The sequence below is a fragment of the Sphaerodactylus townsendi genome, linkage group LG04 (assembly GCF_021028975.2).
Source record: "Sphaerodactylus townsendi isolate TG3544 linkage group LG04, MPM_Stown_v2.3, whole genome shotgun sequence".
Classification (NCBI taxonomy): Eukaryota; Metazoa; Chordata; class Lepidosauria; order Squamata; family Sphaerodactylidae; genus Sphaerodactylus; species Sphaerodactylus townsendi.
The window spans coordinates 87,131,763-87,155,597 of NC_059428.1; the positions used below are offsets into that span (position 1 = coordinate 87,131,763).

The 23,835-nt window shown below is 43.5% G+C and overlaps 1 protein-coding gene across 1 annotated transcript in view; it reads left to right on the top strand.

The window, feature by feature from the left end:
• The window catches only part of ARHGAP6 (Rho GTPase activating protein 6), a 269,026-nt gene that overhangs the window by 225,525 nt on the left and 19,666 nt on the right, over positions 1-23,835 (top strand). The window contains exons 3-7 of the mRNA XM_048494097.1: positions 956-1,027; positions 8,629-8,885; positions 11,286-11,460; positions 12,958-13,013; positions 17,020-17,170. Coding sequence (XP_048350054.1) covers positions 956-1,027; positions 8,629-8,885; positions 11,286-11,460; positions 12,958-13,013; positions 17,020-17,170 — 711 coding nt within the window. The remainder of the gene's footprint in view (positions 1-955; positions 1,028-8,628; positions 8,886-11,285; positions 11,461-12,957; positions 13,014-17,019; positions 17,171-23,835) is intronic.

The window sequence follows — 23,835 nt, forward strand, 5'->3', positions numbered from 1 at the left end:
TTTGGTCATATTCTGCATGGCAACTTCAAAGTTACCTATCTTAAGTGAGTATTTAGTATTTTATTGTCATTCTTCCTTGGAAGCACTTCAGATATTGAGCACCTAATATGCAGGGAGAATTGTGTTAACAGAGCAGTTATTTGGACAGTTGGGATTGTCCAGAACAAATGTAGGTTTAATATTTCAAGCGGGATCTAAGCCTTAAAGAAATCATGTTAGGATAAATAAATGGATAGGCTCACCACATTCCACTGAAATTAAGGATAAGTTTTATATTTCTATTATATAATAGCACTGCAAAACTGAAAATAGTTAAAGAACAGAATAAACACCTAAATGATTGATTAGAAATATGGTAAATGGAAATTTTATTGATTTTTAAAAACTGGCATGTTAAGGCATCTGTGTAGTTTCAATAACTGGATTGCGTTAAACAGTATGTAAAATGTTTTGTCAAAGGCTTTCACAGCTGGAATCACTGGAGTGCTGTGTGGTTTCCGGGCTGTATGGCCGTGTTCTAGCAGCATTCTCTCCTGACGTTTTGCCTGCATCTGTGGCTGGCATCTTCAGAGGATCTGATAGTAGGAAAGGAAAGCAAGTGGAGTATTGTTACCTGTGAGTAACAATTGTTACCTGTGAGTAACAATTAAGATAGCAAGATCAATAGGTGAGGGCATCTGAATAGAAGTAGCCTGGAAAGTGAGTGACAATGAAGTATGTAGCATGTGAGTAACAATGGCAATTATATAAAAGCTAGTGACCTTTTTCTTTATAAACACATTTTATACAAAAGTTCTGAATTAAAAAACATTACTTTTTAATACTTCCTTCATATTCTTTGTTCATTTAGTTTATCACTGAAATATGAAAGATCTCTTAATGTGGGTTCATGTCTCTAAATTTCAGTGAGACAAAAAGAAATGGGGTTTAATCTTTCTTTATTCTTCATTCCCAGATGGACAAAAGAGGAAGAAATCGTTACGAAAGAAACTGGACTCCCTTGGAAAGGAGAAAAACAAAGATAAAGGTACAGCACAATACCATCTATACAAAGTGTTGTGGGCTGTTCCCTTTCCATCTCAATTTTTTCTTGCTGAGTTTGCAAGGTGTCTGAGACTTTATGGACTTTTTCAACTGTCCATGAACTTTGTTGCTTAGATGCATTTTTATCTTGATCAGATAGTTGAAACAGTTATGGAAAAAGGCTAGATTAACTGATTTTTAGAAGGTGAGATTCTTATCATGCTATGTATTTTATATGCGCCTGCTGATTGACGTATTTTCAGCTATATTGCTTATCTCATATTTAGTTGTAACCAGTCAGATATCTAGATATGTTGGTAATAAATAGAGAAAGATGAGACTGATATTTCTCTATAGATGAGCACTCTTCTGACAAGCAGATCCGATTTTTCTGGCTGGAAGTCTCAGAAGAAGAATAGGTGAGATTTCTGGGTGAAATTTTTGGTAACTGGGGGTTTTTATAATGAGAGTTAAAGGTTGTAAACAGGTGCGTATCTGACATGGGGAGTCAAATGTCCCTGGGTGCTCCCATTTGGTCACTGGGGGGGGGACAAAAAATTCAGGTTCCTTTGTGTGTGTGTTGTATTTTTTGGTGTTTTTTCAGTTTTTGGCATGCAGGGGGTGTAGTTGTTAGGCTAGCAGCACCAAAATTTCAGGGAGTTTTTGGAAGACTCTCCTGATGATACCACCCAAATTTGGTGAGATTTGCTTCAGGGGGTCCAAAGTTATGGACTCCCAAAGGGAGTGATCCATCCCCTATTGTTTCCAATAGGAGCTAATAGGAATTGGGGGCTGCACCTTTGATGGTCCATAACTTTGGACCTCCTGAACCAAATTTCACCAAACCTGGGTGGTATCATCAGGAGAGACTCCTAAAGATACCCTGAAATTTTGGTGCTTCTAGCTTAACAATTGCACCCCTGACAGCAGGCACCCCCCAAATTTTCCCAGATTCTCCTTTTAAATACACCCCCTTTGGCATGGATTTAAAGGGAGAATCTGAGATTCCCAGTTTAAACATTGAAAGTGATGCCATTTCAGGGTGGGGAAGAATCCACCCCAAAACAGGATCACTTTCAATGTTGTTTAAACTAGGGACCCCAGATTCTCCCTTTAAGGTGGATTTAAAAGGAGAATCTGGTTTCCCTAGTTTAAACACTATTGAAAGTGATTCTGTTTGGGAGTGGATACCACTGGAGGTGTTTTGTGAGAGATGATGCTGACATTTGTTTAGTAAATGCTGGGGGTGATTTGTGAGAGATTTTCATGCTTAATACCCACTTGCACTGGCTTGGAGCTGTTTCTCAGGCTAACAACCTACCTCATAGGGTTGGTGTGAGGACAAAATTAGGAAAAAGAGTTGGTGGGGAAAGAGCCATGTATGTTTTCCTGGGGGTGGGAGATGTTTTGTGAGCTGGTGCAGAAAATAATTATTTGGTTGTGGTGGGGGAGGGTGGCCGCCCATACCGGGGGAGGGGGGGAAACACACCAAACTCAGGTTTTGGCCTGGGCTCCAGTTTGCCTAGATACGCCTCTGGTTGTACATCTCCTTTAATATGATATATCCCCAAGAACTCAGCTGCAAATCTGTTTTGTTGCACAGGTAAAACCCTGAAAATTATTTCATACAGATCCTTTCATAGGATGTGGGAAGGAATCTCCCAGGACACACTGAGTTGTCCTCTTCTGTCTTCGTGGGTGTCTCAAGCAGGTCTTTCCAGGCCTCAGAATGGGGAAGGCAGAGGTGTTATGTTACCTTGTTTCTTCTGTTTCCTCCAGAACTACATCACAGTTGTGACTTCCTGTCCTCCTTAATCTTTCCCAGGTTCCTCCTTTAAAAGTCCAAACAGCCCCACCCTTTCCTTGGGGATACCTGGCCTCTCTCTGAGGGAGGGCAGTGATTCCCTCCTCCCAGTCCCTCCTATTGGGCTAATGGGTGACTTGTCACCTCCAAAGCTTTCCTTTCTGTTGCCCTGATGTTATAGCTAAGATTAACTCTGATAAATGAACCAGCTTGAGATCCTGCTTTAACTGACTACCAACTAACTATGGTTAGTTCCATTAAGCCATGTGTGGCGTTATGTCTGAACTGACCCAGTGTTGTCCATTATTTCCTTATAATGATATTTGTATCAGGGAAACTTGTCCTTTGCTGAGATTTACCTTGACAGCTGCCCTCACCTACACATTCTAGGTGTGATTTTTGTAAACTGACCCACAGTAATTACCAAGTGAATATGCTCCAGCAAAGCTGTGACTGTGTGTCTTATGAGTGCTAAACATGAGGAAACTCAAACAGCTGGTTGCTTTCCAAGCATAATATGCCTTTGTGGGGTTTCTCCTTTGTGTTATGCCCAATCATTTAAATAAACCTCTCAGTATTGTTCTTTTCTGTAAGGGTATGAGTTAACTGCAGAGACTTGATTCATGGTCAACCCACGCTGCTCCATGCAACATTCATACTCAGCCCCCGACCCCCACCCATCCTCTTTAAGCTTGACAGTGAGTTGAAAATGTTCTGTTCAGTGCTCGCACAATTGTGTTTTTAACAAGCATTTCAGAAGTTTATTTTATAAAGTGAATGTCTTTCATTGCCAGGCAACTTCTCCAAAACAAACATTCTTCTCTGTACAGCACAGCACGTGTAGGCGTCCTCTCACAGATGTGTCTTGAGTGTTCTCATTCACAGTGGTGCTCTACTATTTTTTCCCTGCCTGCAAGCCTTGATTTGCAGATGTTGTGTTTTATATGATAATCCTGTAGTTTAATGCTAGTAGAAAAGACGTAACTGGGGGAAAGAATGTAGGATTTCTAAATTATGTTTCATAAGCCTATGACATGACTTTATGCAGATAAACAGTGTACAAAATGTTCCCTCTGTTAAGCAAAAGTGTTCATTTACATCATCCATGAACTAAGACTGTTTCAAAAGTTGCTAGCTTAACATTATTATGGCAAAGCAGTCTGCATCCACATGGATTTGGACATTGTTTGATCCTATTATTACTGTCTTGGGCCATCTCTTGGGAAGACTCCACCCACACTTCATTCCAGCGACAGCTACCTTGCTGTGTTTACATGATGTCTTTTACCACAATGAAAAAGCAATAAGCCAAGAACTTCATTTTTCCAGGAATTCTTGGTTGTTTCTTTCTGAGCGTAAATGTTTTAAATGAGTAGTCTTTTATTAATTTAGATTAGATGCAAGCAAAAATTTTTCCCCTACTGGAATCATGATTATATGGTGTTGCTATAAGTTTTTAGAGGTCAATTCATTCTGTTTCTTTATTGTAAGATAAGTGCAGCATGCTTCTGTAGTCGTGCATGAATAAGTGTGGGTCCCTGTTCATTTCTTGCTGTTAAACCTTTTTTCCTATGTAAGAATGAGGCAAATTGTTGGAAAGAGTAGAGGGAGGGCTAATGAATATAGAAGAAGAAGAAGAAGAGTTTGGATTTATATCCCCCCTTTCTCTCCTGTAGGAGACTCAAAGGGCTTACAATCTCCTTGCCCTTCCCCCCTCACAACAAACACCCTGTGAGGTAGGTGGGGCTGAGAGAGCTCCGAGAAGCTGTGACTAGCCCAAGGTCACCCAGCTGGCGTGTGTGGGAGTGTACAGGCTAATCTGAATTCCACAGCTAAGCCTCCACAGCTCAGCCGGTAGAGCGGAGAATCAAACCCAGTTCCTCCAGATTAGATACACAAGCTCTTAACCTCCTACGCCACTGCTGTGTTTGGGAAATCTACTAACATTTGTCTGTGCAAGAGCCTGTTTGTAGGAAACAGCATTGAGAAAAGCACCTTTTTAAGCTTATTGGGAAGGAACCACTCAGGGACATGGATCCTAAGCCCTGCTTCTGCTTGTTCTTTACTTTGTCAATTGAAGTGGTCCCTTGCATTGGAGTACATTCCTCGGGAACTGAGTTCTTTTGGGAAGACACTTTTTTGTTTGTTTATTTTGTTTCTTTGTTCGTATGCCTAGAACTGGAGAAAAGTATTCAGCAGCTGAGGAGCACCACCACTTTGGGAAAAGATCAATTGGAATCAAGGCTTAGAATCCAAGCCGGGATTCATGATATCAATGGCAAGCATGTCAGTTGTATCTCCTTTCCCTCAACTACTTGGTCCATTTCATTTCACATCATTAAGTAGAATGTCCAGAGTTCTAGAGCTGCAGCAGGACCTACTTACATGTAGAGGAGAACTTTCATGAAATCATAATCTTCTCTGAAATTCCCCACCTGTGCATTACCCATAAATTTGAATTCCTCAAAGAAATTGTTATTTGCATGCAGCAAGAAGTTTTGAAAAATTAAACACAGAAAGAATTAGTCTTGGAGGGACATTGGTAAAGGGGGCTGATTCAGGGGTGGGCAATTATTTTTTCCATGGGGCCGCATAAGAAACAGAAAATATTGTGGAGGGCCGGGCCAAAAGGCAGGGGGGCGAGCCGGAAGAAGCCCGTAGAAGCCGGCAGCCAAAGACAGCCCGGCTTCTAGCGGGGACTTTCAAAGGCGCCTCGCTCCCCAGCACGGCAGGGGGGCAAGGCGGCTGAAAGCCCCACAGAAGCCGGCAGCCATGGCAACCGGCTTCTGCAGGGCTTTCAAAGGCACCTTGCTCCCCAGCACGGCAGGGGGGCCAGTCAGGGTCATCAGGCAGGCCGGATGTGGCCCACAGGCCGTATAATGCCCAGGTCTGGGCTGATTGGTCCCATGTGTAGGATCCTTCCAGGGCCTTCACTGAGTGTACTGTACTATCTTGCTATCCTGTGTCCTTATTTAGGCATGATGTCTGGACTATTTTTTCCCTTAGTGACCACGTATGGCTTCTAGGAGTGGCAACAGCAACCAGTATACACATTGGTTTAATTAGTCTTCATAATTGTTATTATCACTCATTTGCCCACCAGTTATTGGCCTTGGATGATCTGTTCTGGCACAGAGTCAGTGACCTCATCCTCCAGGCAGTGAATAGACAGATGGTCCTCTTGCAGCATTGACACTTAGTTGCTTACCTGCTTGGAAAGTGCATTGCATCACCATAACACTGAAGCAGTACTAAGGACCACTGTAAAAACAAATGTCAGCCTAAAAATTGATCTGTTACCACAACTCGGTTTTGAACACTTCCTTTAAAACATTTCTGTCTCCTGGTTTTCACACAATTTTTTTTGCAAAAAAAAATCTTTTTGTGCTGGTCCAGCTTCCAGCAGTGTGAGTCCTCACGAGGACTCCAATACAAGCAGATGTTTGATCTGTGCTCTACCAACTGCAATTGCTATCTGTTTAATTCTGGATCATCTCTTAAGGTTTTGGTATTTACCTTTAAGACCTTAAGTGGTCTGGGACTGGCATATCTTCAGGACTGCCTCTCCCTGTAGAACATAGTGGTCTTCTGGAAGTACCCTCCTGGTAGTCATTGGCCCCAAAAGTGTCTGGCTAGCCTCAACCAGGGCCAGGATTTTTTTGGCCCTGACCCAGCCTGGTGGAACTCTCTCTCTCTCTCTCTCTCTGCTGAGACCAGGGCCCTGAAAGACCTAGCACAGTGCCACAGGACCTGTGAAACAGAGATGTTCCACCAAGCCTTTGCTTGAGATAGCCTTGGATTAGTTCAAATGCCACTGACTTCCCAAGCCCTTTCCCCATAGGATTTTTCTCATCCCGTCCCTTTTTTACTAAGATAAATTTGAAATAGGAAGGGAGGAGTTGGGAATGGGACAAATTGTTTAATAAGTCTGATGAATACCATCTTAGTTGGACAGATTCTCAGGTTTATGGAATTATGTATTGATGGTATTGCTGTATTTCCCTGGTGCTGGGAAAGGGCGGGATATGAAATCTAATAAAAATACAATTAAAAAAATATTCCCCTGAACTGGCCCTTTGTATAGCTTTGCAGGTTGTTTCTTTGCATATTGAAGCTCAGTGTCTATTTTGAGGTAACTAAGTGGTTCTCAGTATGTCTAGTTTGTTACCAGTCTATTCATTTTATTCCATGGTAATATCAATGGTACCTACTTTTTTGAGCAATCAGGTGGATTTTTAATGTCTGCATGATCTTTTTAACTATATATGTTTAAATCAGAGAGGGTAGGAGTACCTAAAATATTTTCACAAACCACACTCCCTTATAAGTGATGGTGGAATTATCATTACTGCATGATAAATTAGTGCATAATGAAATAAAGAAGAAATGTACGTAGTATAACAACACAATTTTTTAATCAGGTATTGAAGACAGGATTTCTTGTTGCAATAGAATTTATTTTAATTTAAATTGAAATGTTAGTGTGGATAGATCCCTTGATCATCATTTAGCAACTGAAGACTTCCTAATTGGACTATGTCACTTCTATAAATCCTTATGATAATTCTGTTTTTTGTCATTGGTCACAAAGTCATAGAGTTCTTTACCTCCTTCCACTGCTGGTTATTGCCAGGAAAAAAACACGCTGTTTTGAAGAAATGTTTTATTTTAGTCCTGTTTTGTGTTTACTTTCTCCCTCTTTGTTTAAATATTAAGTATTTCTTGCTGTTTTTTCAAATTGCTCCAATAGTAGTTTCCACTGGGGATTTCAGCATGCCATAGACTTTCTAAAAGAGGGAAGAGAATTCCATGGCGATTATTATGTAGCCTGTTTATTTCCCAGAAACAATTTTGTTTCAACTGTTTCTAGCTATAATGTTTTAGTACTTTTTCATTTACGTATGTACGGCTCACACTTGGCTTAAGATAAGACAATTTGTCTTTTTAATAAAACACAGTGACTGTCTTTAACAGTAGCTAGGTGAAATCAGGCTATTGGTATGTTCAAGTACACATTCAATATTGTTCAGAGCAAAACAACCCCTACTAAGCAAAGTGTTAACTTGGAGAAAAATCTGTGTTCAAATCATGTGTCTACTGTCAACACTGAATTTAATTTTTTTAATCTCATTCAAGGTTTGGGCAGTTTAACTCTTACCTGATGATTCTTTGCTTCCACTGCTCCATGAATATAATTGAAGTTTAAATTATAATAGTGTATTTTTACAAGTTACATGTCCAAAGATCAAATGGGCATGGGACTGCTGAAAAACCAACTCTTCATCCTGTCTACCTTTCCTTCCACTAATCTCTTTTTTCTCTTACCTCCCCTGCCCATTTTTATTGTTCATCTTCAACTCTGCCAAGACTTCCCTCCATACAATTGCTCCTGAAATCTTAGGAGGGCTTACCTACCAAATGTGAAAATGCTAAATACTCTATATCAGCGGTTCTCAACCTGTGGATCGTGACCCCTTTGGGAGTCGAACAACCCTTTCACAGGGGTTGCCTAAGACCATCAGAAAACACATATTTCCTATGGTCTTAGGAACTGAGACAATGCTCCTCCATGGTTGGGGGTCACCACAACATGAGGAATTGTATTAAAGGGTCGCAGCATTAGGAAGGTTGAGAACCACTGCTCTATATAATGCTGTTAATCTGTTGTCTGGGAGTTACGGAATCCATTTTAATGTGTTAAACAGGATGTTAGTGGGAAAAGGAATCCTTCAGGAATCTTATTTTTTAAGTATTTTTTAAAAAGCGTTTTTTAAAAGTGAGTGTTTTGTTTTATTTTTCAGAATTTGTACCACAAGCTTTTGGAATGCCATTATCACAAGTAATAGCCAATGATCGGGCCTACAAACTGAAGCAGGATACTCAAAAAGAAGAGCAGAAGGAAGTTTCAGAGTTTGTAGCTTCCCTTTTGCCATTTGGAAATAAGAGGCAGAACAAAGAACTCTCAAGCAGTAACTCATCTCTTAGCTCCACCTCGGAAACGCCAAATGAATCTACTTCACCTAACACACCAGAGCCAGCCCCACGAGCAAGAAGGAGGGTAAGTTTCTTAGTGAGAGTTATATAAACCCTGCTGGCATGTGGAACTTTTGCAGGCATTTCTGCTCACTGAAGCTACAGTCTCAGATCTGCTCTGCTGCTGCTCAGTTAAAGTCAGTCTTAATTGAAATGATACACGCTGTAATTTTAACAGTCTTCTCCCTTTTCCTGCTGTTTGTGGGACAGATTGAGATGAACACAAGTCTCTTGCCCGCACCTCAGGGGACCAAAGGATTCTTTGTAAATTTTTATTTTCCCAAATCAGATTCCTGTTGGTCTCCAAATTATTGAGAAGCAATGTTTTACATTTATTTATAGTAGATCACTTACGTTAATGACCATTATGATCTAAAATATAAAAATCCTTTGTAAGTGCAAAATAAAATTGGAATGCTTTTTTCCATTGAATAAAGATTTTACAAGATTCCTGCTTCCTGAAAGTCACAAGTGTAAAAGTTACAAGTAAGACACTGGCAATGAAGTAGTCAAAGCTGATGCATATACTTTTCCATTGTCCTTCTGGGGTCTGTCACAGAGAGCAGTGATCTTCATGGGATACACAGAATGTGTGAGAGGACTTTCTTCTCCTAGACATACGACTTGCATCTCTGGAGTAAAAAATGGATCTTTACAATTGTTTTACCTGAATTTGTTTTGGGCCATTTGTTTCTCATCCATTTAAAATTCATACAAGCATCTGTAATTTTGAATATTCTGTTTTGACAATAAGGTACCCTTATTGTGGCACAGAGTGACAAGCTGCAGTATTGCAGACAGAAGCTGTGCTCACAACCTGAGTTTGATCCTGGTGGAAGTCAGTTTCTGGTAGCCAGGTCAAGTTTTGACTCAGCCTTCCGTTCTTCTGAGGTCGGTAAAATGAATACCCAGCTTGCTGGAGGTAAAGTGGAGGCTGGGAAGGCAATAGTAAACCACTTGATAAATGTCTGCCAAGTAAACATTATGATATAGCATCATCCTATGAGTCAATAATGACTCAGTACTTGTATATGGGGTTACCTTCACTTTTATCTATTTTGACAATAACATTGAAACTAGACCTTCTTCAGTCTAGAATGTACTGATTTATACTTCACCCATTACTTCAATAATCCTGTTTTCCCTTCTTTAACTTCCTATAATTCAGTGGAAAATAAGCCCTTTCCTTGATACTATCTATGCTTAGTCAGAAGTCACTGATTCAGTAGAAGCTGCTCGCAACTGAACATACATTGGATCTTAGCCTTAGAATTGCTATAATAAATATTTTGTTTCAGCTTCTCATATATATGAAATAATTACATAAAAGCTAGACTTTGCTATAGAAATGAAATAAATGCTCTATTCATTTGTGTCTTTCTTATTCATTGTGCTTGCCACTTGGATTCTCTTTTCTATAGTACAATGTTTTGTATACAACAGTTGGAAAATCTCACTAGAGTGTTATTTCTTTTCTCCTTAATTTTTCTCTTTGTGACATTTTATGTACTGATTTTTTGTTTACATTACAAATACTTCTGGAAACATTTTTTTTGTAATTTCTGTAGTATAAACTTATGCTTTTAAAAATAAAATTAGCATACCAAAGACAATACTGTGTAGTCACAATGTTACTCATGGTTGCCAATTCACAGGATAGTTGCTGTATTCATTTAGTCCATAGTGACACTTTCTGCACAGCCCAAATAAGATGTCCCGAGGACAGGAAAAAGGCACATTGGGGAGGAAGTCTGCACAACTTTCCCCCCAAGATGTTCTCAGGATGTTTTATTTTTGGTCAAGACTTCTTATTTTAAAGTTGCTAGAATGTGGACTTTCCCCCCACAAGTCGTCTTCAAAACGTGTCCTGCTTGACGATGCAAACACAAACAGGCAGGAGACGTTTTATTTTTCCCATCTTCCACCTCCCTTCCCCCATTAGAGCACTCACTTTCATTTTTACAGCAGTTTGCACCCACCATTTTCTGCTGCTTGAGAGTCCCATTGCTGCATTTGTTTCTCATGGAGATTTCCTCTGCTTGCAGCTTATCGTATTGCTATTTCCTTGTAAAACGTTCAAGAATATTGTCTTCCCTGGTGATCCCACACACATGGTGTTTTTCCTTTTCTATTTGTTTGTTTAGAGGGAGCTGTATTTGTAGCTACCACACATGGATAAGAGAACTGCAGTTGCTCAGAAGGCTGGTCTACTGCCCAGGTCTACCCAATGCTTCTTAATATGCGGTAGGCCAGTCCTCCAGGCAGCTGCAATTCTCTTATCCACGTTGATTATTAATTTTACATTTTGAAGGACAACTTGGATTTATGGATAGATATTCCAAGAGCTCACAATACAAATGGGGCTGAGAGCTGCCCGTGTAATATTTCCATACATACCAATTACTTGCATTTTTGTGTGTTTCAGGGCGCAATGTCTGTCGACTCTATTACGGATCTTGATGACAGTCAGTCTCGACTTCTGGAAGCTCTACAGCTGTCATTGCCTGCTGAAACTCAAAGCAAGAAAGAAAAGGCCAGAGACAAGAAACTAAGTCTCAACCCAATTTACAGACAGGGAGTTCACCTGGGATTACAGAACAGCTAATATTTGCCATGCATTTGGAAAGAAAGCATGTGTGTGAAGTGTCTCCAATAACTTTGAGAAACAATAGGAATGAGTATAACTTCACAGTCAACCTAGGAATGAACGGCCTGGAAGGAATACTTTATGTATTTATTCACATTTTTTTCTGTTGGCATGGAAAATGGAGTTATATATGTGTATTTTAACCCCCAATGGAATTTAAAGGAGGGGGAGAATGAAATCCTACCTCTACTCTGTGTTAAATCACTAACACTGCTTTTAAACATCCTCTCCCCCCACACACAAATAAACTTTTTTGATACTAGAATGGATCTCCTTCCCATTTGCTTCAGTTTTGATTGAAAATAGTCACAAACCACTTTACGAATGGATGGAAGGATCCATTAATATACATAGATTCTGTTGCCACATCTAGTTTAAACATCAGACCTTAAAAACTTAAAAATTTATGTTATGGCTATTCTACATAAACATATGAACATTAACATGGTTGCTGAACGGACAGCTTAACTTAATGCATACTGTGGTTACATACAGCTGGATTTGGGGCACTCACCTTGCATGATCCTCAGAATTCTGGGAAACTTTCTACTTTACAGTAGGTACCTCTGTAGCACAAGACTGATTCAAGCTAAATTAGATAGAGGAAGGGGGATGTGTGATCAGTACCTTCATTTCTTTAAAATGAAATGCATTTGGGAAGACATAAATCTGGCTGAAGCAGTGATGAGAGGAAGGGGTACCTAAACCTTTTCCCTTCAGCATTTTTTTGCTCTTTATGACTACCAATACTGCTTTCTCATGTGTGGGATAAAAAAATATAAGACGCTGTATGTTCACCCTTTGAATGGTAAAATGAGTTGTGGGTTTTATGTGCAAAAAGGACTCTGATCAGTTTCACACTCACCATGATTTTTTTTTAATGGAAACTATTCATACCCTACTCATATAAGCCTTTTTTAGAATGAAAGATATGCAAGTCTCAGGCAATCGTATACATTCAGTTTTCTTTCACCCCATCATCCTTATACAAGACAGTAACTTAAATAGGTATAATACTGAGTTAATTTCTTTAAGAATCTTCTCTTTTTTTGATTTACAAACTATCTTGAGCTACGAACTATTTTGATGCTTTCTACAGAACAATGAGATTCATGTGTCTGTGAACATACTTGCGTTGTTATAGGTTGGTCCTAGAGTTCCCTCTAGTGTCACCCTTTAACAGCTGCTGTAGAGAAGCTGAAAAACCATCTCAGCTGAAGACCAGTAAGCTTCTCTGAGAATATTATAAATCACATCCACCTTTTTCTGAATTTTAACATTTTTCCAGGGGGTGGGGTGGGGTAGGAAGGGCAGAGGAGATTAATTGAATTAATTTGGATTTATGATTCACATATATGTGCCAGATATTTCACTGTAGATAATTTAGAACAATCCATCAGTGTTTCACCAAAACTTTAATGACAGTTTTAAAAAATAATTGTGTTTCTAGGTCTGCAAACAGTGGGAATATTCAGAGTTGGAAGCTCAAAAAAAAGAGTAAGGCAGGTGAGCTGGTATTTTGCAACATTTATGGTTTTTTCACATTTGATAAAACAGGTTTGTTGCCAGTGCTATTCAATCAAGTAATTATTTCTTCTTTGCTTAAATAATTTGCAGAACTTTGTCATCTATAAAATGGCTGAAAAGAAAAAAATTAAGAGAGAATACTATATAATAACCGAAAAAACTTTCAAGCCTTTTTTTAGAAGCTTAGAAACCAAGCTTACCTTGTCTTACCTTGTCCTACCTGGAATGAGGATTGGCATTGTTTTATTCCATTAATAAATGGTAGTTGCCGACTCCACATATATTGATGATAAAAGGCATCTGCTCATTATTATCAGTGATTTCTGTGTTAGTCGCAAGTATCAAATGCTGCTTCACTTCTTCGCTCCCACCTCTACCACACTCGTGTTGACTTTCATGCTGCTTCACTAACTTAATTGTAGTGCTTGATATTATTTTATTAAATGTTCTGGATATGTCCTCTTAGGTGATGTTTTTGATTATGTTTTTTTTCAAATTCCTTTGCAAGGAAAGAAAATCCACAGATTTATTTTAATATGTCTAGGTCAGATTTGAGATTCAGAAAATATCAATTTTAATTAGTTCGTTACTGCTGAGATATATTAGGGACCCTCAGTTATCATTTTTATTAGGTTTGTAACCATTGCAACTATCTGAAGATCAAACTAAATGTGACAAATGTATTGCTATATCAGTGGTGGCGAACCTTTGGCACTTCAGATGTTATGGACTACAATTCCCATCAGCGCCTTCCAGCATGGCCAACTGGCCATGCTGGAAGAAACTTGATAAATTAACAGTCCTGTAATGTCTGGAGTTCCCAAGGTAAAAGCCACCAAATCCTATATATTTATTACACCACTGTGGAGTTACACCACTGTGGATTAGACCCACATGGCTAGCAGGGTGACCTAGGTTCAACCCGCCAATTGTCATGAACTATGTTGAAGAGCTTTGGGTCAGTCATGACTATGTAGCCTAACTTATGCTGCAGGACAGGGGTGTAACAAGGCAAACTAAAGCCCTGGGCAAAACCTGAGTTGGTTCCCCCCCCATGGGCAGCCACCCCACCATGACCAAACAAGTTTTTTTGCACCAGGACATTGGTGCCTGCAGGGGGTGCATTTTTAGACATATTGCCACCAAAATTTCAGTGTATCATCAGGAGACTGTCTTTATGCTGCCCCCCAGGTTTGGTGCAGTTTGGTTCTGTGGGGACAAAGTTATGGACTCCCAAAGGGGGTGCCCTTATCCCCCATTGTTTCCAATGGGAGCTAATAGGAAATGGGGGCTACACCTTTGAGGGTCCATAACTTTGGCCTCCCTGAACCAAACTGCACCAAACCTGGGGAGTATCATTAGGGAAGTCTCCTGATGAAACCCTGAAAGTTTCGAGACTGTGCCTTCAGAAATGTGCCCCCACCCCCGCAGCCTGCAACCCCATTGACAGTGATGCAGAAAACTCAATGCAGAACAAAGATTCTTGGGCAAATTTCTGGGATGTTCCTGCAGGGGGTGCATTTTTGGACGTATTGGCACCAAAATTTCAGGGTATCATTTGGAGACTGCCCTAATGATACTCCCCAGGTTTGGTGCAGTTTGGTTCGTGGGGGGGGGCAAAGTTATGGACCCCCAAAGGGCTACCCTTTTGAGGGTCCATAATTTTGACCTCCCTAAACCAAACCGCACCAAGATTGGAGAGTGCCATCAGGAAGGCAAACCACAATCTTTTTCTTCTCTTCACCAGCAATGTGATCCAGAAAGAGTGTGCCATACTGTCTAGGGTAATGTTCTCCCTCCCTCCCATTTTCTCCCCTCCAATGAAGAGGATCATTTCTCCATTTCGTCTGCCCTCTCTCCACCCATTTTGCTCCCTCCTTCCCTTCAATTTTTGTTCTTTGGTTGTGAAATCATTTGGCACATCTCCATCCTCCGTTTTCCCCTAATCTCTTCAGTTGCATTTATTCCACACACTACTGCTAAATACAACCTCCCTGTCAGCCATTTTCTCTCCCTCCCTTTCATTTTTAAAAGGATTCCCCCCCCCGCCCCTTTGCATTAGTGAACTCACCTTAGGGCAAAAAAATCCCCATCAACCAAGCTGATTTATCCCATATTCTCAGAAAGGCACACCTAATATAGTGATTATTAAATTCCATAGTAATTTTAACTTTATCGTACCATAAATAGGCATGCCATCCATATCTGAAATCATGTCCTTCTCAATCAAGCAATCTTCTATTTCTCAGCATAACCCATACTTTCAACTAAACCAGACAACAAGCAGCAAGTATAATTTCAGATCAGGTAAACCTAGACCTGCTCTTTTCTTTGCAACTTGCAGTATTTTATATTTAACCTTAGGCTATTTTCCTTTGTCAAACAAAGTTTGATATATCCTTCTGCCATTGTTTAAATGGAGTATCATTTGCCAACACTGGTGTTATTTGAAACAAAATTAACGTTCTCCTTAGTACATTCATCTTAATCATGGAAATGCTCCTCAGCAAAGGTGAAGTTTCAGCTTGACAGATTTCAGCTTCACATATTTTTAAAAACTTTATTCCATTGTTTTACATAATTTTTTGAAACATCATACAATTCGTATTTGTTAAGATAATATCCAGATATATCACCTTTTTTCAACCTTAAAACTTGTTTTATTCATCAACTGTATTTGATCTTGTAATTTCAAGTTTTTGTTACAACCTTTGTAACTTTCTTTTTGTTTTTGTTACAACCTTTGGAACTTTGTTTTTTCTATATTGATTTTAAATCCTGCTAATGCACCAAATTCTTTCAGTTTCGATGTCAAAAAGTAAACTCCCTAAGGGGTTTTTCTAAAATCACCATCAAATCCTCTTAATTTATAAGACTCTTAATTTTTATACTCCCAATCCTCTCAACAAGTCTTATGTCTCTATTAATACTTCCAGAACTAAGATAAACAAGAGTGGGGATAATATCTACCTTGGATACCTGAAATGCCAAATTCCTGAAAACCCAAATCATAACTATTCTTGAGAAAGATCTGGCTTTCTGGAAAAAAAATTCTCTTGAGTTTTCTTGGTCTCCATATGTCAACCAAATCCAAATTGTCCACCACATTGAAGAAAGCTTTTGGCAATTTACCTTTTGTATTTTAAATATTATTTTTTGAAAATCTGTCCATTTGTGGAAATGTCACTCCTTTCTAGTTCCACATCAGGTGCCAACTTTCATAGGAAAATTCTATAAGCTTATCAGTAAGATGTTTACAAAATACTTCTTTGTTTTCATTTGGAACATAAATTCCAAACACAAAAGTTTTAACACCAAGCCGATTAACTTCCATCTCCATATCCTTAGCAGCTCATCCAGATAGTGTTAAAATTCTAACAAGTTAAAACAGCTATATTACCCTATATTACAAATTGATACCATGGAGGGAAAAGGAACAGACAGAACAACCAGTGGCCTAGTTGAACAACTGTATCTTACAGGCCCTGAAAAATTGCCAAGTCTTGGGTCTCATCTGACAGTGTGTTCCACCAAGTTGGCCAGGGCCAAAAATGCCCTAGTCCTAGCTAGGACAGCTTCTGGGATAGGGATCACCAGTAGGTTGTTATTAACTGAGTGCAGCACACTTCAGGGAATGTAGTGGGAGAGGTGGTCCCACAGATATGATTGCCCCAGACTTAGGGCCTTGAAGTGACAAAACCATGGACCTGATTCTGTACTCCACTTGGAACCATTGTAGCTGGTGGAGCACTGGTTGCATTCGGGCCTGCCATAGGGTCCTGGTGAGGACCTTTCATTTATTGCTAACTGCCTTAATTAATATTACCACTTACTATGTAGTAATGAAGACAGTGATATGATATAGCGTGTTTATAATGCTCTCTATGTTGTCTTTCAAGTGTTGCTTTTAATTAGATAGAAGACTTGGCATAGTATACAGCTGGTCACCTAAAACTGTAGATATGACTTTTGTTGATTTTTCTAGTTACGTGAAGAATTTGACCGTGGCGTAGATGTCATACTGGATGAAGAACACAGCATCCATGATGTGGCTGCTTTATTAAAGGAATTTCTTCGTGATATGCCTGATCCACTGCTGACTAGAGAACTATATACTCCTTTCATCAATACTCTCTGTGAGTAATGGAAGCCTTTTTGTTTTTAATGATTCATCAAAAAATGCACACTCCCCAATGGAAACCAAAAGTGGGCGCCATCATTCTCCTTTCTCTCACAACAACCCTGTGATGTTAGGCTGAGTGTGTGTGACTAGTCCGAGGTCAACTCAGCAAGTTTACATGGCACAGTTGGAGTTCAAACTAAACTCCAATATCCTAGTTCAGCACTCTAACTACTATACTACACTGGCTCTCCATGTAATGTAAAAGCTCTAGGAGCATCTTATGAAATTTGTTCTTGCATGGGGATGTGTGGAGACTCACTTCGCCAGAAGAACACTAATACAACTTGTTGGAATAGAAATCGGCCGCAGCCCAAAATTTATTTAACACATAACTAAAACTTTGAAGCTGGGCGAGCATACCAGAGCACATCCTGGCCCCCAGGTAGCAAACCGCTGACCTGGTTATAGGGCAGCCCAAGCTGACCCCTTAGGCCCTTCGGACAGAACCCCTGTCCGGTACATCCCCCGAGGGAACGGAACAGGAAGTTACTAGGTGACACATGGACGCAAACCCAATTTGTGACACCCCTCCCTGCCGGGCAGCGAGCTCTCAGCGCAGCCCCCAGGCTTGGCTTTCGAGAGCTCTACTCATACCACCACCGGACCTCATATGGAGGCTCCCCCCCGAGGTGGGAAGGTCTCGCATGCAAGCTTCTGACTTCCCCAAATAGGATGTGCTGCTTTATGCCCTACCGCCACCCGTAGAAAGCTGTCAGTAATCCAACAGCTCCCGCCCCCAGCTTCAGCAGCTCCAGAATCTCACAGCTCAGTAAAGCGTGGCCGCCAAAGTCACTGCATCAGAGCCAGAGCGGATTTCGGCCAGCTCAGTGCGGGCCGCGAAGCCACTCCAGCAGAGCATGGCGGACATCATGCAACCAGATGTCCTGGCCCCAATCCAATAAGTGGACTCCGTCGGGCAAAAACAATGCTGGCAGAGCATGGGACAGATCACCATGGGGAATAACATCCCCTCCCATGCTCAGAACCAGCCGGGCTGCGGACCGACAAACCTTGGACCTGGCTTTGTTGACTCTGGCCGGAGCTACGGCGTTCCTCCAAGTTCTCCGCTCCAGTAAGCACGACCAAAACAGCATGGTCTTTGGCATCTTGCGGCGGAGCAACTCTAAGTCATTCCTCATGGAGTTCTGTAACGCCACTCCCTTAGAACCTGGAATGTCATTTTCCCCCAGCTGAAGCACGATTGCGTCCGGGAAGCCATATTGCAGCACTGCGTTCCGCAACCAGAGAAGTAGAGCCGGCCACAGCATGCCTCGCCTCGCCAGCCAGTGAATGTCCAAGGAGGTGTCCAGTCCAAGGTGTTGTCCCCAGCCCGACTTCTTCTTGTGGCGTTTCCAGCCCGAGAAATGAAACAATACTGTGGCCAACCATCCAAACTAGGTAACGACGGGCCCCCGGAACTATAAAGAGAACAAAGTTACAAGGAAAGGTGAGGCCGGACATAAACACGATAAGCCAAAGATCTCCAGCGGCCTAAAGCCTGAATTTCGGTTGCAGAGTGTCCCTCTTGAGAGGCCGTGGTCGCCGCCCCAATCCGAAAGGAGTGGGAACCCGGGAGACGCCTGCTCGCTACTGGGGAGTCCTAAAAATTGTATAGCACAGCCGCTAACACACAGCCCGTGAATTGAAATCCTGGACACTGATGCTCCATGCCGTTGTGGAATAAACAGGGACCCTGCCAGCCTTCAGGGCGGACGGACTATAAAAAAAAAGCAGGCTATCTGGCCGAGCCACCGGACAGGGTGCCCCTGGTGGGGAGGGGGCCAATGACACTCTCGTTCCTCGACGCCGCTGGTCAGTCTTGGACCCCGCCAACCATATGAGTAAGTTCCCATCGGCCATGGACACATCAGCCCTTTGCAAAGCCTTAGGAGCCAATGATGTGGTGGAAGGGGCCACTAGCTCACTACACCGAAAAGCCCCATAGAAAGCCAAAGTAAACAAGGCCTGGAACATTGTAGACTCATAGGCAGAGTCACAAACTGAGTCTGTGGCGTTAAGTAAAGTTCCCAGGAGCTCCTTGGTGATGGGACGCCTACTGTCTTGCGGTCTGGGGGAAGCGCGCTGCCACCCGGCCACCGCTCTTCTAGCTTCAAAGCAGCGGGAGTGGTCAGTGATCCCCAGGGCCTGGCTGAAAAAGGAAATGGCCGCTAAATGGACCTTAATAGTCCTGGCCGCCATTTTTTGGTCCCTCAAATCAACCAAATACCGGAGCACCAACTCCTTAGCAAACCCTTGCCGGACAGGCTCGCCGATGGATGCTGCAAAAGCAAAGAAGGTGCTTAGAGCCCCTTCATACGCGCGACGTGTAGCTGGAGCCAGTGATTGCAAGACACCTTCGGCTATGGCCTGCCGCCGAGACGCCACAGATGGTCTGGACACTTCTCCGGAAACGGGCTGGCCTCGGGAGCTAGGGAGCGAAAGCAGCTGACCTGACGACGAGACAAAGCGTCAGCTATATTGTTAGTTATACCTGGTAAGAAAACCGCTTTAAAAGAGATGTTGTTATTCAGGCAAACCATTACAAATTCCCTTACTAGCCGCATAACCCGCTCTGACCGGCTGGACTGCCGATTTACCACCCTAACCACAGCCTGGTTGTCACACCAGAACTTAACTGCATGGTCACGAAACACATCCTTCCAGATGTGAACCGCGGCCACCAGAGGGAACAATTCCAGAAAAGTCATGTCCCTCAAGATTCCGGTCTGAGACCACGCTGGTGGCCACTCCCCTGCACACCACTGGCCCCTGAAATAAATACCAAAACCTATCGAACCAGCTGCGTCGGTGTGAACCTGGAAACTCTCCTGAAGCTCCCAAGGAACTTGCCAAAAGGAAACCCCGTTATATTGTTCCAGAAAACGTAACCATACTCCTAGGTCTTGACGAAGACCCGAAGTCACCCTGATGTAATGATGGGGAACTGTGTAGCCTGCCATGGCCCTGGCAAGGCAGGAACAAAAGGCCCTTCCCGGGGAAACCACCCTACAGGCAAAATTTAGGTGCCCGAGCAGGGACTGTATTTCCCGCAGTCTGCACTTCTTTTTTGCAGAGATTTCACTAATCAGTGTGCGCAACGCTGTCAGCTTGTCAATGGGCAAGGAAGATGTTCCTGCTATTGTGTCTAATTGAATTCCTAAATAGGTTAAGCAAGACACGGGCCCTTCAGTCTTATCGGCCGCTAAAGGAACCCCTAGTTCCGTCGCCAAATCCTGAAATGCTGACAACATCACTGCACATTCATCAGTGCCGGCTGCACCTACAAATAAAAAATCATCAAGATAATGAGTGACTTTTGCTGATGGCATGCGATCCTTGATCGCCCATTCCAAAAAGGTGCTAAATTTTTCAAAGGCTGCGCAGGCTATAGAGCATCCCATGGGCATGCATTTGTCAACATACCAATGTCCCCTAAATTGAAAACCTAAAAGTTCAAAATCCCTGGGATGTATAGGCAGCAGCCGGAAAGCTGATTGTATGTCACACTTGGCTAACAGCGAGGCTGTTCCCACCTCCCGGATGATACTCACGGCCTCATCCAATGTGGCATACCTGACCGAGCAAATGCCCGGATCGATGAAATCATTCACCGACCCCCCTGCAGGGTAGGACAAATGTTGTATCATCCTATACTCCCCAGGGGCCTTCTTAGGGACCACCCCAATAGGGGAAACCCTAAGATTGGGCAATGGAGGCTCTGCAAAGGGCCCTGCGATCCTGCCTGCCAAGCATTCTTTTGAAATTTTGGCAGCCACAACCGCAGGCATCTCCCTGGCGGACTTTAAGTTGGGAGCTGAGGTTCCCACCCTGCTCCCTGAAAAGGGGATTTGAAAACCTAGTTGGAATCCTTCTTTTATATACTGAGCGTCTTCACGACGAGGATACCTCTCCAGCCACTGGCATAAAGGCTGTACACGCACCGGGGAAGCGGCGAGACACTGCAGAACCTCCGGGACTTCAGGCCTTCTGGACGGGGAAGGATCCTCCCTGGCTGCCACCGTCTTTCTTGGAGCTGCCGGAGCCAGGGTTCCGGCCACGACGAAAGGGAGGCCGAGCCAGTTGTGGGCACTGTACCCTGGTGTGGGCACCAAAACACCGGGAACAGCTGTGCTCGAACCTGCATTTGTCTTTCTTGCAGGAGCCTTGGTTAAAGGCCCAGCAGGCTAGGCGGGGAGGATCCCGCTGACCAGCCCCTTTCCTCCTCTGCCCATCAGCCCCAGTTGAAGCGACAGCCCCAGTAGAAGCAGTTTTAATCATGTTTGTCATCCACGTCTGATCGTGTATGAGATCCCACCTGCGCCCCGGACGATGTGAGGCACTCTTACGAAATGCCTCATCGTACTTAATAGCCGCTGCATCCCCTGATAGGGACCGTGCCCTCAAAACATTGGCCCAATGAGCAGACAAATGCCAAGCCCTTAATGGGTAAGCGGCTCCTATCAGAGCCATATATTCTGCGAACCCCTTAAGCCAGTTGTCGAAGGAACGCTCTGCTCTTTCTGGGCGTTCCCTCTTTCTTTTGGCTGAACGGGAACGAAACGTCTCCTTCTGGATCCTTCTTCCTGATTAAGCAGAACCGTAGAAGATATCCACGTGAGGCAAACCCTGACCAAGGCTCTTTCCCTTAACTTTCTCGGCAAATGGGAGCCTGGAGGGTCTCCAGGATCCCATGCTGAGCAGAAGGCTGAAACCCCTAAATTCCCGGCACTGTCCTCTACTGCAAGTTCCCCTTTTCTCCTTTGAGTAATCCAAAGGGGAAGAGCTGGCACCTTTTCGCCTCTCTCCCAGTAGTCCCCTGCTGCCTGGGGGTGAATCCTCATCTGTAGACTCACCAGATGAGGATGAGCTAGGGGACCGACGAGAAGACTTAGATCGACGAGAGGCCTTCTTTGCCCTCCTTCTGGTTCTGGCTCGTGCCCCGGCAGTCTGGCTGGAAGGGCCTGCTGCCACTTCAACACTGCCCGTTGGCCCGGGCAGAGTGTTACTCCCAGTTGCTGCTTCTGGACCCTGACTTATTGGGTCGGCAGTTGCCGAAGGAGTCCAGCCTCGCAAAGGTGCTTGGTAACCCAAGCTCTGATGGACCTGAGTCCCCCCAAAAGAGGTGCCAGAGGAACCCAAGCTATGCTGGACTTGCGCCCCCCTAAACTGGCTACCGGAAGAACTTTGAACATGAGGAGGCCAAAGGCAAGGAGGCATTTGCTGGGTTCCCACGAAACCTCCTGGCCATTGTCCAAAACCCGGGGTGGGGTTGAATTGGCCCGGCCATCCCATGCCATGGTTAACATTCATGCCCATATACGAAGAATATGGGTAGGTATATGGCATAAAAACCGAGTTCGCGTGAATGGGCATCCCACTTTGGCCATGAGGAGCCAGCCCACTTTGGCCATGAGGAGCCATTAGCATTGAGGGACTATTCATGCCACTCCGGCTAGAGGGAGGCCGAGACGGACCTGAAATTCCTGGCCCCGGCTGCCCCAGCACCTCTGTGCCAGGCCCTTGCCCCAACCTGATGGCCTCTGGCCGGATTACAGAGGGTGCTGCAGGTATGCCAGGCACTCCTGCGCTAGAAGAGGAGGCTACCGCACCTGACGGGGTAAGAGAAGAGGCCAACTCCCTGCTAGGGTGTGGCATGCCAGTCTCACCCTACTGAAGGAGGCCAGGAGTGGGTCCCATCTGCCCCTGCTCTACAACCCTGGGAGGCCCTGCTTGGCCCCTTTTCTGTGCCTTCTTTCTTGTGCTTTTTGGCTTTGATGCCATGGCACCGGTTAACTCTACTAATAAAGTCGCTGTTGGTGGCTCCGAACTTCTATCTGCCCTAACGTCGGCCGCCAATCGTTACAAAATTGGCCGCTGCTTTTTATTTATTTTTATTTTATTTATTTTTATTTTTATTTTTTATTTATTTATTATTATTATTATTATTTTATTTATCCAACTATTTAAAACTAACTACAAGTATAAGGAACCAAGGTGGCACAAAGTGCCTGTGCTGTCACTGAGAGTGCACCGCTAACAGGTGCCCTGTAACGGCCCCTTGAATCAGCAAGCTTACACTCTACAAAATGGCTGATGGCCGTTCTGCCACAACCCACTTAAAATGGCCGCCGCTGATCTTCAGCCTCCAGGTCTCAGGCAAGAAAGGAGGGCCGTTTTTTTTTTTTGCCCTGTAGCAACCAGCACAATAGCCACCTATTGCCTTTCAGACGAGAGGAGAGAGGAGGGTTGTTCCGTGTGAAGCGCAACTAAGCGCAGCCAAATGTGCCCTGGCACCGTTCGGGTGTTTCCTTTCGCTGCTTCCTATAACCGCGTGCGCATAAACCGCTTCTTTACTGCACGCTGAACGGCGCCCTCTCAGACGGCTCCTAAACCCCCCCCCCCTCGGCTGACTCGTAGGCCGCTCGGTCAACAAATGACCAACCGCCCAGCTCCAGCAAGTCCAACCACAGGCAAAGGGGTAAACGCCCGACTCGTTGGACGCGGCTCCACCCCACCCGTCCGGCCGAACGCGCGCCCGCACCAGCCGTTAAGGCCGGCGCTACGCTCAAGCGCGGCCGGGCGCACCCCCGTTGATTGTTACTTGCGCTGATAGGGAGC